Raw genomic sequence first — 14298 nt, forward strand, 5'->3', positions numbered from 1 at the left:
ACTGCTGAGTTTTCCAAATTTGCTGGCATATTGGGTGCAGCACTTTGACAGCATCATCTTTCAGGATTTGAAATAGCTCAACTGGAATTCCATCACCTCCACTAGCTTTGTTCATAGTGATGCTTTCTAAGGCTCACTTGACTTCACATTCCAGGATGTCTGGCTCTAGGTGAGTGATCACACCATCGTGATTATCTGGGTCATGAAGATCTTTTTTGTACAGTCTTCTGTGTATTCTTGCCACTTCTTAATATCTTCTGCTTCTATTAGGTCCATACCATTTCTGTCCTTTATTGAGTCCATCTTTGCATGAAATGTTCCCTTGGTATCTCTAATGTTCTTGAAGATATCTCTAGTCTTCCCCATTCTGTTGTTTTCCTCTATTTCTTTGCATTGGTTGCTGAGGAAGGTTTTCTTATCTCTTCTAGCTATTCTTTGGAACTCTGCATTCAGATGCTTATATCTTTCCTTTTCTCTTTTGCTTTCGCTTCTCTTCTTTTCACAGCTATTTGTAAGGCCTCCTCAGACAGCTATTTTGCTTTTCTGCATTTCTTTTTCTTGGGGATGGTCTTGATCCCTGTCTCCTAATGGAGTAGCCATCATGGTCAACAAGAGAGTCCGAAATGCAGTACTTGAATGGTCATATTTATTAGCTGCCCCCAAATCCAAGACCTCCAGTGGTACAGTTTTACTATATGGTTCTATTCTAAGGAACAACTTCTGTTTGCAAAGAATTAATTCAAAATGTGTAAACTTTAGCTGACTTATTTAGTAAACCAAAAATATGTCTATCCACCTGTCTCAAAGTGTTTTTCCATCAGACCTCTGTCTTATATTCCTTGACACTCCCCTTCCCAAACTGTATTCATCTTACTCTCTAAAGTCCTAAAACAGTATTTTCCCAGACTTAGTAACTCCCTCCTTTCTGGGTCCTTTAGGATTTTATTCCTTCATTGCTCCTTATCCAGTACTGGAATGACAAAAGAGAGGTTACAAACGGCCAACCAAGGAAGATTCCTCCCCCAGAGGACAGGGATGTGGGAGAGGTAAAGGTTTTTTTGGCTGTGCTACCCGGCATATGGGATCTTAGTTCCCTGCAGTGGAACCACTGGACCACAAGAGAATTCCCTCATATTTTTCACCTTTTTAAATACTTTAAACTTTGCATCATAGTACTCAATTGATTTAACTATGTTAAATTGCACAAGTCAAGTGTGGATAACTTGATTAATTATTATGTACCCAGATCAAGACAGAACATATCCAGCACCCCCAGAAGACTTCCATATACCCTCCCAGTCAGTATCTACTCCTAAGCCTCCGCTCCTTCCATCAAATACCAGCCTAATCACAATAGATTGCTTTAGTCTGTGCTTAAACATAATGTAAATAGACTCTGACATATATGTAAATAGACTCTTATATATACATCAGTTCAATTCAGTCGCACAGTCGTGTGAAGACTCTTTCTGACCCCATGAACCACAGCATGCCAGGCCTCCCTGTCCATCACCAACTATCGGAGTCTACCCAGACCCATGTCCACTGAGTCAGTGAGGCCATCCAACCATCTCATCCTCTGTCATCACCTTCTCCTTCTGCCCTCAGCCTTTCCCAACATTAAGGTCTTTTCAAATGAGTCAGCTCTTCACATGAGGTGGCCAAAATATTGGAATTTCAGCTTCAACATCAGTCCTTCCAATGAACACCCAGGAGTGATCTCCTTTAGGATGGACTGGTTGGATCTCATTGCAGTCCAAGGGCCTCTCAAGAGTCTTCTCCATCACCAGAGTTCAAAGCATCAATTCTTTGACGCTCAGCTTTCTTTATAATCCAACTCTCACATCCATACATGACTACTGGAAAAACCATAGCCTTGACTAGATGGACCTTTGTTGACAAAGTAATGTCTCTGCTGTTTAATGTGCTGTCTAGTTTGATCATAACTTTCCTTCCAAGGAGTAAGTGTCTTTAAATTTCATGTCTGCAATCACCATCTGCAGTGATTTTGGAGCCCCCCAAAATAAAGTCAGCCACTGTTTCCACTGTTTCCCCATCTATTTACCATGAAGTGATGGGACTGGATGCCATGATCTTAGTTTTCTGAATGTTGAGCTTTAGGCCAACTTTTTCACTCTCCTCTTTTACTTTCATCAAGAGGCTCTTTAGTTCTTTTTCACTTATATATGTAAATATATATATATATATATATATATATCCTTTTATGACTTGTTCCACATTTTGGTTATGTAGAGAACTTTGTTATCTTTTCATTGTTGTGTAATTTTATTAAATGAATATTCCACCATTTATCCATCCAACTCATTATGGACATTTAGTTTGTTTCCAGTGTGTGGCTATTATGAATTCACCTGCTCTGAGCATTTTTGCATAGACAGAAGCTCTCATTTTTGTTGGGTACATAACCTCAACTAGAGTCATAGATTCATTGGATATAGTTTGTGTAGCATTAGTAGATATTGGTAAATAACAATGTAATCTGTTTTCTTTCATGCCTCATATCTGACTCTGTTGCACCTGATACAATTTCTCTTTCTTAGTAAGGACCTAAGTGGATTGCTGTTGATATAAGACTTTTTGGCTAATATTCTTCAATTAACATATGTGTAGAAATGTATCAGTGGTAATAACTAACGCTTTTAATCTTTTTATAGATCATCGATCCTTTTGTTGAAGTTGAAATTATTGGATTGCCGGTAGATTGTTCTAAAGATCAAACTCGTGTGGTAGATGACAATGGTAAGATCTCTGTTCACTTTTAATAAAGATGCTTTAGAGGTAGAATTTGCACTGAAAAGGAAAAACGTGTCTGTGTGGGCTTCCCTGGTGGCTCAGACGATAAGGAATCTGCCTGCAATGTGGGAGACGTGGGTTCAATCCCTGCATTGGGAAGACCACCTAGAGAAGGGGTAGAAAGAGAAAGTCTAGAGGTTCATTGGCGAGACTGATGCTGAAGCTGGAACTCCAATACTTTGGCCACCTCATGCGAAGAGTTGACTCATTGGAAAGACCCTGATGCTGGGAGGGATTGGGGACAGGAGGAGAAGGGGGCGACAGAAGATGAGATGGCTGGATGGCATCACCGACTCGATGGACATGAGTTTGAGTGAACTCCGGGAGTTGGTGATGGACAGGGAGGCCTGGGATGCTGCAGTTCATGGGGTCACAAAGAGTTGGACACGACTGAGTGACTGAACTGAACTGAACTGAGACAGGCTTTCAGAGGAGTTTAAAGAAAGGGATTTGAGCGTTCAAGAGTAGCAGAAACTTGTTACTTAGGAAATAACATGCTTAAAGTAAGTAAGGTCCCCATACTGCATTTTCCTACCTGTGCTCAATGAATATTTTTAGTCTCAGAAATAATTGAGATGTCATCACTAAATCAACAAAAAGTATGCTTTCTCTTGTTCAGGAGGGACATCTCAATGATTGTCCATAATTATTTCATTAACTAAGGCATTAGGGTTAAGTGGCTGATTCCTCCTTGATACATATGTTTAATATCACTAATTTTCAGTTTTAGAAAAGAAAAACTTATAGAGTACTTGACTTTTTATCTATTTGATTAATTTATCTGAGAGAATTTTGCCAAGAAATGAATGTTTTTGGCTTATAGAATTTGAGTGAAATTATATGCTTTTCCTATTTATTTTCAGTACCTATGAAAATATATCATCTTTCTTGTATTAAGGTTTTGCTTCATGAGATGCCACTGGGAGTCAACAGTGCCTCATCTCACTTGGCTTTGTCACTAGTTGTATGACTTTAGGCACATTATTTTCTCTGAATATCTGTTTTCTCAACTATAACATAAGCATTATATTTCCTGTGTTAAAAATGAGCATGGGTACTTGTATATTTTTTTAAGAATTACATATTTTTGAAAGTCAGTAATATATATTTTTTCATTAATTAGGGAAAGAACCTCTGCCCTACCACCCTTAGAGGATTGCCATAAGAATTAAATAGGATAGTATATGTACAGTGGGTCTTCCTTGGTGGCTTAGCCATAAAGAATCTGCCTGCAATGCAGGAGACACGGGTTCAATCCCTGGGTTGGGACGATCCCCTGGAGAAGGAGATGGCAACTACTCCAGTATTCTTGTCTGAGAAATCCCACGGACAGAGGAGCCTGTGGGCTACAGTCTACAGGGTCACAAAAGAGTTGGACACAACTGAAAAATTAAACAGTGACAATAACATTTGTACAATAACACTGAAACCTTACAGAATGCTTGCTGGTGATGATAACAGCAAACGTTTTAGTGGGTGAGAAGCACCGCTTTATTGGGGTGAGGTAGGGGTGGGGGAGAGGAATCATTCTTTATTGTTTTCGCTAAAACATTATTCTTAGCTCACTACTATAGATACTTTTTGAGCTTACTGAAACATTTTAAATATTGCCTAGAAGAGCCTTCTCTACAATGCAGTTTTGCTTCAAGGATTATTAGAATTGATGTAATAATTTACAGGCAATTTTCTTACCAATTATTTTCTAGCAATGGAGGTAAGTTCCAAGGGTTTATTTCAGTAAGGCATCCTGGGGTGGCTCTGTTGTCTTCACCAGTTTAATAACCATTGCAAGCAATTTTCACTGTCTGCTTTGCAGATGTTGCCGCTAAATCATTTTTAGCCAACCTCTTTTGCTTTTTCAATTTGTCTTTTCCTATTTCTCTCAGGATTTAACCCTGTATGGGAAGAAACCCTGACATTTACAGTACACATGCCAGAAATAGCTTTGGTCCGGTTCCTTGTGTGGGATCATGATCCAATTGGACGAGACTTTGTTGGGCAAAGAACTGTGACCTTCAGCAGCTTGGTGCCTGGTAATTCTGGCTGAACTTTTCTCTCTAGACCATTCCTTGTTCTTTGGAAGATGTGATATGCAATATACATGATACATGGCATATATGATATATAAAGTATGTGTTATATGATAATGTGAGGGTTAATATAACTATTGTCAAGTCAGGTATTTAATTCTATTTCACCCATGGAAAAGTCAAACATGAGTTCAACTAAAAGGTAACTACTTCTCTTTTATCAGGCTACCGGCATGTCTACTTAGAAGGACTGACAGAAGCGTCTATATTTGTCCACATAACAATCAATGAAATCTATGGAAAGGTGAGAATGATCACAGGGCTTAAAGTCACATGCAACAATAATATGGTCCCTAACAAAGTTTTTAATTCATTGCATAAAAGGAACGTAAACTTCGACACAATTTTTTGACAGGAAACTCTAGGAAGGCCAGCCCACGCCATGCTCCATGTGCTCTCCTGCCCTGAGGTCCTCATTCATGTGCTCCTTCCTCTGTCTAGGGGTGTGTACATGTCCCCTCCACCCAGTGGCCCGTGCTGGGCTTAATAGAACTGAGAAAACTATTACTCTCTCAGGCAATCATTTGACTAAAACAGGAAAGCTGGAGTTACATGTTTGAATTTTATTATAATCCTTAAAAAAGACTCAGCTGGCTGCAGTTGGAAATGGAGTCTCAGATGTTTGAATTACCTGTACTAACTGGGCTGTGATCCCAGCCAGTTCTAGGCAGGATGCATTCATTCAAGCGTCATGTATTTAACTGGAAACCTAATAATCATGAATGAATTAAAAGCCACCCACTGAACTTAAAAGGAAGAGACCATACCAGTGTCTTCTGGCTTTCTCCCAATGACAGTTTCTTCACTGCAGAGCTCACTTGAAGTTTACATATCAATAGGCTCTCGTCTGGTAATGCCAAGTCACTGGGGATTTAGTGACCGGAACAATTTTCAGGACTAGGTGTGATTTGGAGGGGTTCAGGCCCAGGAGTGTCCAGTGCTCTTTATCAGAAGGTCAGCATAGTCTGGGGCTCCTCCTCCAGAGGTTTATACATTCTCTGTGCTTCTGCTTCCTTATCTGTACCTACTTCATAAACAAATACTTTAAGAAGCTGCCTGGCACATACTAAATGCTCAGAAATGTCAGCTAATATTAATATTAAAAAGACTACAATCTGACTGGTAGGGAATGGACCAATTTGCCCTGGAAATAGGAAGTGTGTGTTTATTTTCACATCCGTCAGTTGGGAGGGGTGAGCATCCTAATTTCTAAGAGTGGTAAAGTTTTATGTCTTGTGTTCAGTCCTAGATTATGCTGCTTGCTGAGATCTCTCCTCTGGCCTAAACATACACAAATGTAAATTATCCAAAAGTGATTCTTGAGTTTCTTAGGAATCCCAGGTGACCTACGCAGCATCTCTAGCATTTCACATGCTTGAAGGAAATAATAAAATTCAGAATTTGTTTAAAACTTGAGCCAGAAATAACAGGAAAGAAAATGTGTTCTGTAGGGCTTGTGTTCTCTCTCCTAAGTAAATGTCTGTGTATAGCGTAAGTCATTTATTCCCTTCAAGGTGTGTTTGGGTTGAGATGCATAAACCCCAATGTGGTGGTAGTGAACTGAGCAATGAATGACACCTGCAACTAAAAATTCAAAGTGGGAGAAAGGGTTTACAGAGCATATGTGTTGTATCATCTTCTGGTTTCACTTGTGCAACCTTCTTGAATGAGGCCCAATTGTGTTTTGTTGTGCTTTTCTCCCCCCTTGCAGTGGAGCCCTTTAATACTCAACCCCAGTTACACTATATTGCACTTTCTAGGAGCTACAAAGGTAGTTTCTCAGCATGGTGTTTGGTTCTGGCTGGCGCGTTCCTATCAGTGGTCATGGCGGCATGCTCTCTCACATCGCTCCATCGTCCTGCTTACCACTTTGAAACTTGCGTCTGTTGCTTTAAGGCGGCTCAAGTTCATAACAGTCTGTTCACTGTGGACACTCCTCCTACCACCTTGTCCTGCCTTCTTTGGGCAGGAAACTCGTGGGCAAACTTGATTGTGAAAATGGGAGGCTGCCTTCCTCCCAAAGTCAGGTTGATGAGACATGCATGACGTAGTGCAAGCGTGCTGTGTGCTGCCATTTTCTTGGTTTGAATATTCTTCAGTGGCTGTGAGATTTCGTTTTCTATCCATTTTTCATGCAGCTGTTACTTGAGAGGCAAGCGGTTGACACAGTGGTGTTTGCTTAACTTCTGCTTGGTCCTTTTGTGTCTTCAGAACAGACAGCTCCAAGGTTTGAAGGGGCTGTTCAATAAGAATCCCAGACACAATTCTTCAGAAAACACTTGCCATTACATTCGGAAGCGATCGATTGGAGACAAGATTCTGCGACGCACAGCCAGCGCTCCAGCCAAAGGCAGAAAAAAGAGCAAAATGGGCTTCCAAGAAATGGTAGAGATGAAGGATTCTGTTTCTGAGGCTGCAAGAGATCAAGATGGGGTCCTGAGAAGGACCACGCGGAGTTTGCAAGCACGCCCTGTCTCTATGCCTGTTGACAGAAGTCTTCTTGGGGCTCTGTCGCTGCCTGTATCCGAAACCGCAAAAGACACTGAAGGAAAGGAAAACTCTCAGGGTAAGATGCTTTAAGTTTCTCTGAGAATACACCATTTTAAGACACATTTTGGTGTCCCTAATTACCACGATCACATGGCTGGCATTTTGTAGTCAAAGTAAAATATTCTGAAAAATAGGTAATTACATTACAGTGTTACCTTTTAGACCAGATTTTAAACTTTGGCGAGAGGGTGCTGGAAGAGCAATTTCCTAGTCACCTACAGCCTCAAAATAACATTGGCATCTGAAGTTGACAGTGAGGGGCCAGAGGTGATGGTGGAGAGCGTATGGGTCTATGAGGTACAACAGAGGGGTGCTGAAACCGGCAAAATATGAGCAGAGAGCATGGTTTTCTTAGTGGGTACCATAGTTACTGATTATCTGAGGAGGAATAGAATTATATTGACTTTTCTGAGGTGTAGTTTTGTTGTATTTCTTTCTCACTATGCAACATGTTTCCACAATTGGAAATGTTTATGGAGAAAGAGGAGATGCCAGCTGTTAAAGTAAGCCACTTTCTTCACTTGAGAAATCTCTGCTTCCTCAAAAGGGAGTTTATTTGATGTGTTCCTGTGGCCTGTTTCCCTCCCCTGGATGTGGGCAGGGAAGGAAGCATGTTTGTAGCTCCTGTCCAGCTGTAAATGCCCTCAGGCACAGGAGCCAGGTGTTACCTATCTTTTCCTCTAATTTGAGCATAATGGTTCACTCATATCGAGAACTTGATAACGAGTGGTATCTGTTTTACACGGTCCCGAAGAGCTCTGTCCTTGTATCAGTGACTCCTCCCTCACCCTGTTTTAGATAATTCAAGTGCCAAAACTGTATGCATTTGATGTCTCTGCAGTGTATAAGTTTTAATTAAATCAGAATCACCTCAGACATAGAAGGTGATCCTTGTTTCTTTTAGCAAAATTCTTTCATCATGCAGTCTAATTTCAGTGACCTCTTTTCTCATGAATACCACTTTGTATTGATTTTTGTTGTCAGATATGATAGGAGGACAAGTCAATTTTTCAATGGCTTCTTTAAAGGAGAAAAGGGGAGTTTAATGTTTGAAATGTTGCTAAGAGTAGTATTGAAGAAGAGATGAAATACATACTTTAAAATTTATTTTAAAACTCTACTTTGGGGGAAGTAAACTATAAATAAATATAAACTCCATTTTGGGAGGGAAATAAGGCAAAAAAATGGTAATGATTAATCCTGTTAAAACCACAATTAAGATGCTAATACTGTTTGGGTGAGTTAGAAAGCAATAGTTGATATCTCTTTCCTGCATTTAAAAAACAGGAACTTTATATAAGTTATTCATATATAGAGAGCATAATATATTTAGTAATACATAAATATAAAACTTGTAAATATAGAGCAATACATAACCATGCAATGATTCAAGTTACCATGTAGAAGAAAAATTAAGTGGAAAAAATTCAGAATACAGAATTGTATACATAATATAAAAGCTTACAGTGTCTATCTGAGTGGTAACATCATATAATATTTATATTTTTCCTTATAATTTTTGGGTTAATCAAGTTTTTATGAGGATTTTTTTAGTTAGGAAAATAGTTAATAAGTTAAGCATATTCTTTTTCAATTTTCATAACTGAAAGCACAAAATGCTATTAAAATAATGTAATTAAGAATATTAGCACACCTCATATTGTCTTAACACTATACTAAACAGTGAGGCACCCTGAATTAATTTAAATTGTGTATTTTTTTAAAGTTTTCCTTCTTGTGCCTAAGATCTTGCTGCCTCTTTTAGGGGACAATGAAATATGAAATTTATGTATTTAAACTCCAAAAAATATTATCAATGGGAAATTAGATATTAGCAATGGCATAGAATTGGTGACCAAGTCTTTATTTTTACATTTTAAAGTCAACAGATATTGATATTCTAATGCATTTATTGCACTTCCAATTTGTTTTAGAAATTAATTGGTCAAATTAAGTCTTTTGCCAAAATGTTTTTCAAAATGATTTGTGGGTTTTTTTGTTTGTTTTTTTACTAGCACATGTATGACTTTGAAAGTTTACAGTATCTTGCTTACAGGTACCACAATACTTTGTTTAACAGAGCTGTCTTGTTCTGTTTTTATTGCCATGCTTCTGTGTAGTACAAATCTGAATAGGAAACAACTTAAGGTAATCTTCACTGTAAAAGTATGGTAACTCATTGACATTTTTTTTTACAATGAATATTACATCCTTAGCTGATGTAATAGCTATTCAAAGGGAGGCTCCAGTGAAACTATATAAATATATTTTACCATTTATCCATCACACAGACACTTTGTTGCAAATCTATGCAATCCATGATTCTGTCACAATGTAACAGATTTACATTTTCCATTTGTCTGTCTTAAGGCAAACATGAGTGTTTGCAGGTCCTATATAAAGTGATATATGTCACTTAAAATATTGTTTGTTTCATTCAGCAGAAGATAAGGATGCCAGAAAAGATGGGAAGGCAAGTGTAAAAGACCAGCATTTTCCAAATTTCAACAAAAAGTTATCCTCTTCCTCCAGCGCTCTCATCCACAAAGACACCAGCCAAGGAAACTCTGCTGTTTCTACTACCAACTTGTCAATCACAGAACAGTTAGTGCCAGGTCCAAAGGGTGGAAGAACCAAATCAAACGTGTTAAGTGATTGCTGGGAACATCAGTGCCTCAGCAGATCCCTCTCTCCAAGGCAGCATTTAGCTTGTGACCCTGCAGTTAGCCCATCAAAAGATCTATGTGGTGTGAAAACCAAGGAAAATGGGAATGCTGGGGGCTTCGTGGTAGGGAAAAGCACGTTGTCAGGAAGCATCCTTTCTCAAAGCAATCTGGAGATTAAGAAGCTGGAAGGTAACTGGGATAAGGGCAGAGCTGCAACATCCTTTTCTCTGTCAGACGTCTCTACACTGTGTTCTGATGCACCCGACTTACATTCCACGGCAATTCTCCAGGAGAGTGAAATTTCCCACCTTATTGACAATGTCACTCTAACAAATGAGAATGAGCCTGGCAGTTCCATCTCGGCACTGATTGGCCAGTTTGATGAGACCAGTGACCAGGCTAACCCTACAGTTGTTTCTCATCTTCAGAGCCCTAGTGTGATGTCAGGCCATCCTCCTGTGCCCACCATGGACCTAAAAATGCCCTTCAAGCCTGGCTTTTCCAATGGAAAACCCAAGTCATCCTTCCCGTGCTCATCTCCTGAGCAGATTGCATTCTCCCGACACGAGACCTGTGAATGTTCAACACACACAGCTGTTGGTGAAACTATCTCCACTCCTGTCTCTAAAACTAAACCAGATGATGACCTTTCTGGGAAGGCCATGACTGGGGCCATAGAAAAGAACCTGCCTCGGTCCTCTAGGTCTTCTCACTGCTGGTTACCAGAAAGTTCCACCCATGGAAAAGACTGGGAAATCCTGAAGAACCCCGGCCCTGCCACTTCCACTGACTTGACACTGGAAGATGTAACAGCTGCTCCTACTCTCAGTTTAAATTCTGGGGAGAGCAGTCTTGTAGAAATGGATGGAGACTCAGAAAATCTGTCCCTAACAACCTATGAATATAGGAGAGAGGGCACAAGTCACCTCACTTCTCCTTTAAAAGTGAAATACAGTCCAGATGCAGTGGAACATTTTCAAAGAGGCTTGAGAAATGGCTACTGTAAAGAGACTCTCCACCCTTCTGTCTCTGAAATATTCAACAATACTCAAGATGTCAAAAATCAGAATATTTCTCGTCTAGCCTATCCGGGTGCTGGGTTTATGCATAACCACTTCTCAAATTCAGATGCAAAAACGAACGAGACCTCCGGGCCCCTGCCTTGTGCTCATGACTTGCATGCCCCTGCCCCGGAGCAGTCCACACACTCTGCTCTGAAGCTGTCCAGTCCTTGCAAATCCAAAAGTCTGGGGGACTTAACGTCAGAGGACATCGCCTGTAATTTTGAAAGCAAGTACCAGTGTATTAGTAAGAGCTTCGTTACCACTGGCATCAGAGACAAGAAGGGTATGACAGTAAAAACAAAGTCGTTAGAGCCTATGGATGCCCTGACCGAGCAGCTGCGGAAACTTGTGTCCTTTGACCAGGAAGATGGCTGCCAAGTGCTGTACTCCAAGCAAGATGCCAATCAATTCCCCAGGGCCTTGGTCAGGAAGTTGTCATCCAGAAGTCAGAGCAGAGTGCGCAATATTGCCAGTCGTGCCAAGGAGAAGCAGGAAGCCAACAGGCAGAAGAGTGTGAACCCCAGCACTGTGGGAGGAGTGGTTCTTCGAAGCAAGCCATGTGCGCCGGCGCCCACAGGGAACCGGCACTCCACTGGCTCCTACATCGCGGGCTACCTGCGGAGCGCCAAGGGCGGCAGCATGGAGGGCCGCGGGATCCCCGAGGGCGCATGCGCAGCCCTGCGCTCCGGCCACGCCGACAGGTTCTGTTCACATCATTCTGTTCTGCAGACCGAACCCAGCAGTGATGATAAACCAGAAATTTATTTTCTTTTGAGACTGTGAATTACATAAAGCTGCATTTTCGCTGTTAATAAGATATTCTGTAGAATGTCTGAGTTTTCAGGAAATATGGTCCTTGGCTTTGAGATGATTTTCAGATGTATTTTTAAACTCGTATTACAGCCTCCTTTTGACTCCGTGTGTTCTTTTTGCATTTGTATATAGACCCGGGTGACATTTCCTGTGTACCTCTGATCTTCCCTCCCTGAGGTGTGAACTCCATTGGTATGATATAGGTGCATGCCCTAGATGTGAAACTTCTCAGCAGTTTGGGTTCTATGTTTCACCAAGACGCCCTTTACTCTGTGCTCTCAGCTCACGGTCACAAATGTAGTCATTTTTACTCTCTGCTAAGAGATTTTTACAAAGGGCAAAGGGATGAATTCTTTATTTTAAAGCCATTACCATCTTTCCTAGTTTTCCTTCTTTATTGAGAAGCTCAGATGCATTTTTATAACTCAGTTAGAAGAAGATTTAAAAAGTTACCTACCTTACCTTTCAAGATTTCTCTACCCCACCCAGAAGGAGAGTTCAGAGGAGATGGGTAGCCGCCCTCCCCCACCACCATACCCTCTCATTTTAGAGCCGGGTGTGAGGATCTGAGGAATAAAGCAAACTTCTGTATATAAGGACAAAATTGTTTGTTTTACATAAATTTTGTTACATATTTTTGCTAATGGCTTTGTATGTAACAAGAACACAGTTGCCAAGCTCTTTGTTGTATTTTTGAATTTTCTGATTAAATTATAGGCTGCAAATAATGGCTTTCAGGATGAAGGACTCCCAGCAGATGCTAACAATGACAGTAGCACAAATTGAAAACTTCCCAAAGCTTTCAAGAAAAAAAAAATATTTTCTCATGCTAAAACCCAAGTGAATATAGATAATTAGAAGAAACCTTTTCCCTTCAGGGAGCCAAGTAACTCTATTTTAGTACCAACATACATTATTTTCACTGTGAATCCATTTTTTAATTGCATGTTCAGATGTCCCTCTTTGCTTTTTTGTAATGTTAACTGCAATGATGTTCTTGGAATTCATGAAAATATAATTAAAGGAGATTTTTAAACATTTGGTGATTTTTTTTTTTCCCAAACTGAAGTTCATGTGATGACTGTTGAGTAGGGACCCCAGAGCTCTTGGAAATACTTGCCTTTTCATCTCTTTGCAGTAGAAGAGATCACTTCTATGGGGACAGTTTTAAGCAGCATTTTATGTCCTTGAGTGTTTTCACTCTGCTTTTAAGACCGTATTTGCAAGGTGACTTGAGAAGAAATGGAAATGTAATGAGTTGCTTTGCATTTGGTGATGATGTTGCAAGTTTAAAAATCCTTCCCAAATCCTGCCCGTGGCAGGAGTGGAGTTGGTAAGCCTCAATGCTGGCAAGAGGCTGCGTTTGACAAATTAGACCACCTGAAGCTTTGCTGTGTGGGGGGAGACTGGAAAGGAAAGCAGTTGGATCCTGCTTTCTCTCATCAGCCTGCTGCTGCAGAACCTGGATCCTGTGCTTCACCACCTCGATGGTGGTGATCCCAGCCAGGTGCCCACCCTACTCCTGCTCACCTTCAGTTCCTGCCACCACCTCTTGGCACTGCAGCTGCTTCTCACTCCTAAGCCAGGACTCCATGGAGTCCCTGCTTCTGGAATCGCGTACAGGATCTGAGCCTACCACCAGGGCCACTTTGCTCATTAGTCCATTGTGCAAGCAGTGAACCTAGCAAGGAGAGAAACGGACCGACACTCGGAAAATAGGTCATTCTGTCTCCCTGGTTATTGAAAGTCTCTTTGTGGCTGTGCCTATTCTTTCAGAGTCACTCCTGAGAGACTGGAATGTGGCCGTGATCACAAACTGTCTTTGACTTGAGTTCAGGATCTCTCTTTCTCCATCAGTTGGTTATTTGGAATAGGTGTGGCTGAGAGAGTGGCATTGAGGCAACAGAGGCAGGTGATATGGAGATCAAGGCCAACAGTCATATTTTTTTGCATCTTCTTCAGTACTTGAGTCAGAGAAGGCAATGGCACCCCACTCCAGTACTCTTGCCTGGAAAATCCCATGGACGGAGGAGCCTGGTAGGCTGCAGTCCATGGGGTCACTAGAGTTGAACACGACTGAGTGACTTCACTTTCACTTTTCACTTTCCTGTATTGGAGAAGGAAATGGCAACCCACTCCAGTGTTCTTGCTTGGAGAATCCCAGGGACGGGGGAGCCTGGTAGGCTGCTGTCTATGGGGTCGCACAGAGTCAGACATGACTGAAGTGACTTAGCAGCAGCAGCAGCAGCAGCAGCAGCACTTGAGTCTTCCTAAGTCTACTGTTTCTTTCACGAAATAGTT

General features: G+C 40.9%; 1 protein-coding gene across 2 annotated transcripts in view; it reads left to right on the forward strand.

The window, feature by feature from the left end:
- PLCH1 (phospholipase C eta 1) overlaps positions 1–13035 on the forward strand; it is a 248790-nt gene extending 235755 nt beyond the window's left edge. Inside the window, exons 19-24 of one of the 2 annotated variants that reach the window (XM_069562069.1) lie at positions 2676–2760; positions 4701–4847; positions 5069–5148; positions 6616–6675; positions 7116–7470; positions 9896–13035. In XM_069562069.1, coding sequence (XP_069418170.1) covers positions 2676–2760; positions 4701–4847; positions 5069–5148; positions 6616–6675; positions 7116–7470; positions 9896–11967 — 2799 coding nt within the window. In that variant the 3' untranslated portion in view covers positions 11968–13035. The remainder of the gene's footprint in view (positions 1–2675; positions 2761–4700; positions 4848–5068; positions 5149–6615; positions 6676–7115; positions 7471–9895) is intronic. The other variant, XM_069562058.1, reaches the window with a different exon arrangement.
- The last annotated feature ends 1263 nt before the right edge of the window (positions 13036–14298 follow it).

Source organism: Ovis canadensis, chromosome 1 (genome assembly GCF_042477335.2).
Source record: "Ovis canadensis isolate MfBH-ARS-UI-01 breed Bighorn chromosome 1, ARS-UI_OviCan_v2, whole genome shotgun sequence".
NCBI classification, from domain to species: domain Eukaryota; kingdom Metazoa; phylum Chordata; class Mammalia; order Artiodactyla; family Bovidae; genus Ovis; species Ovis canadensis.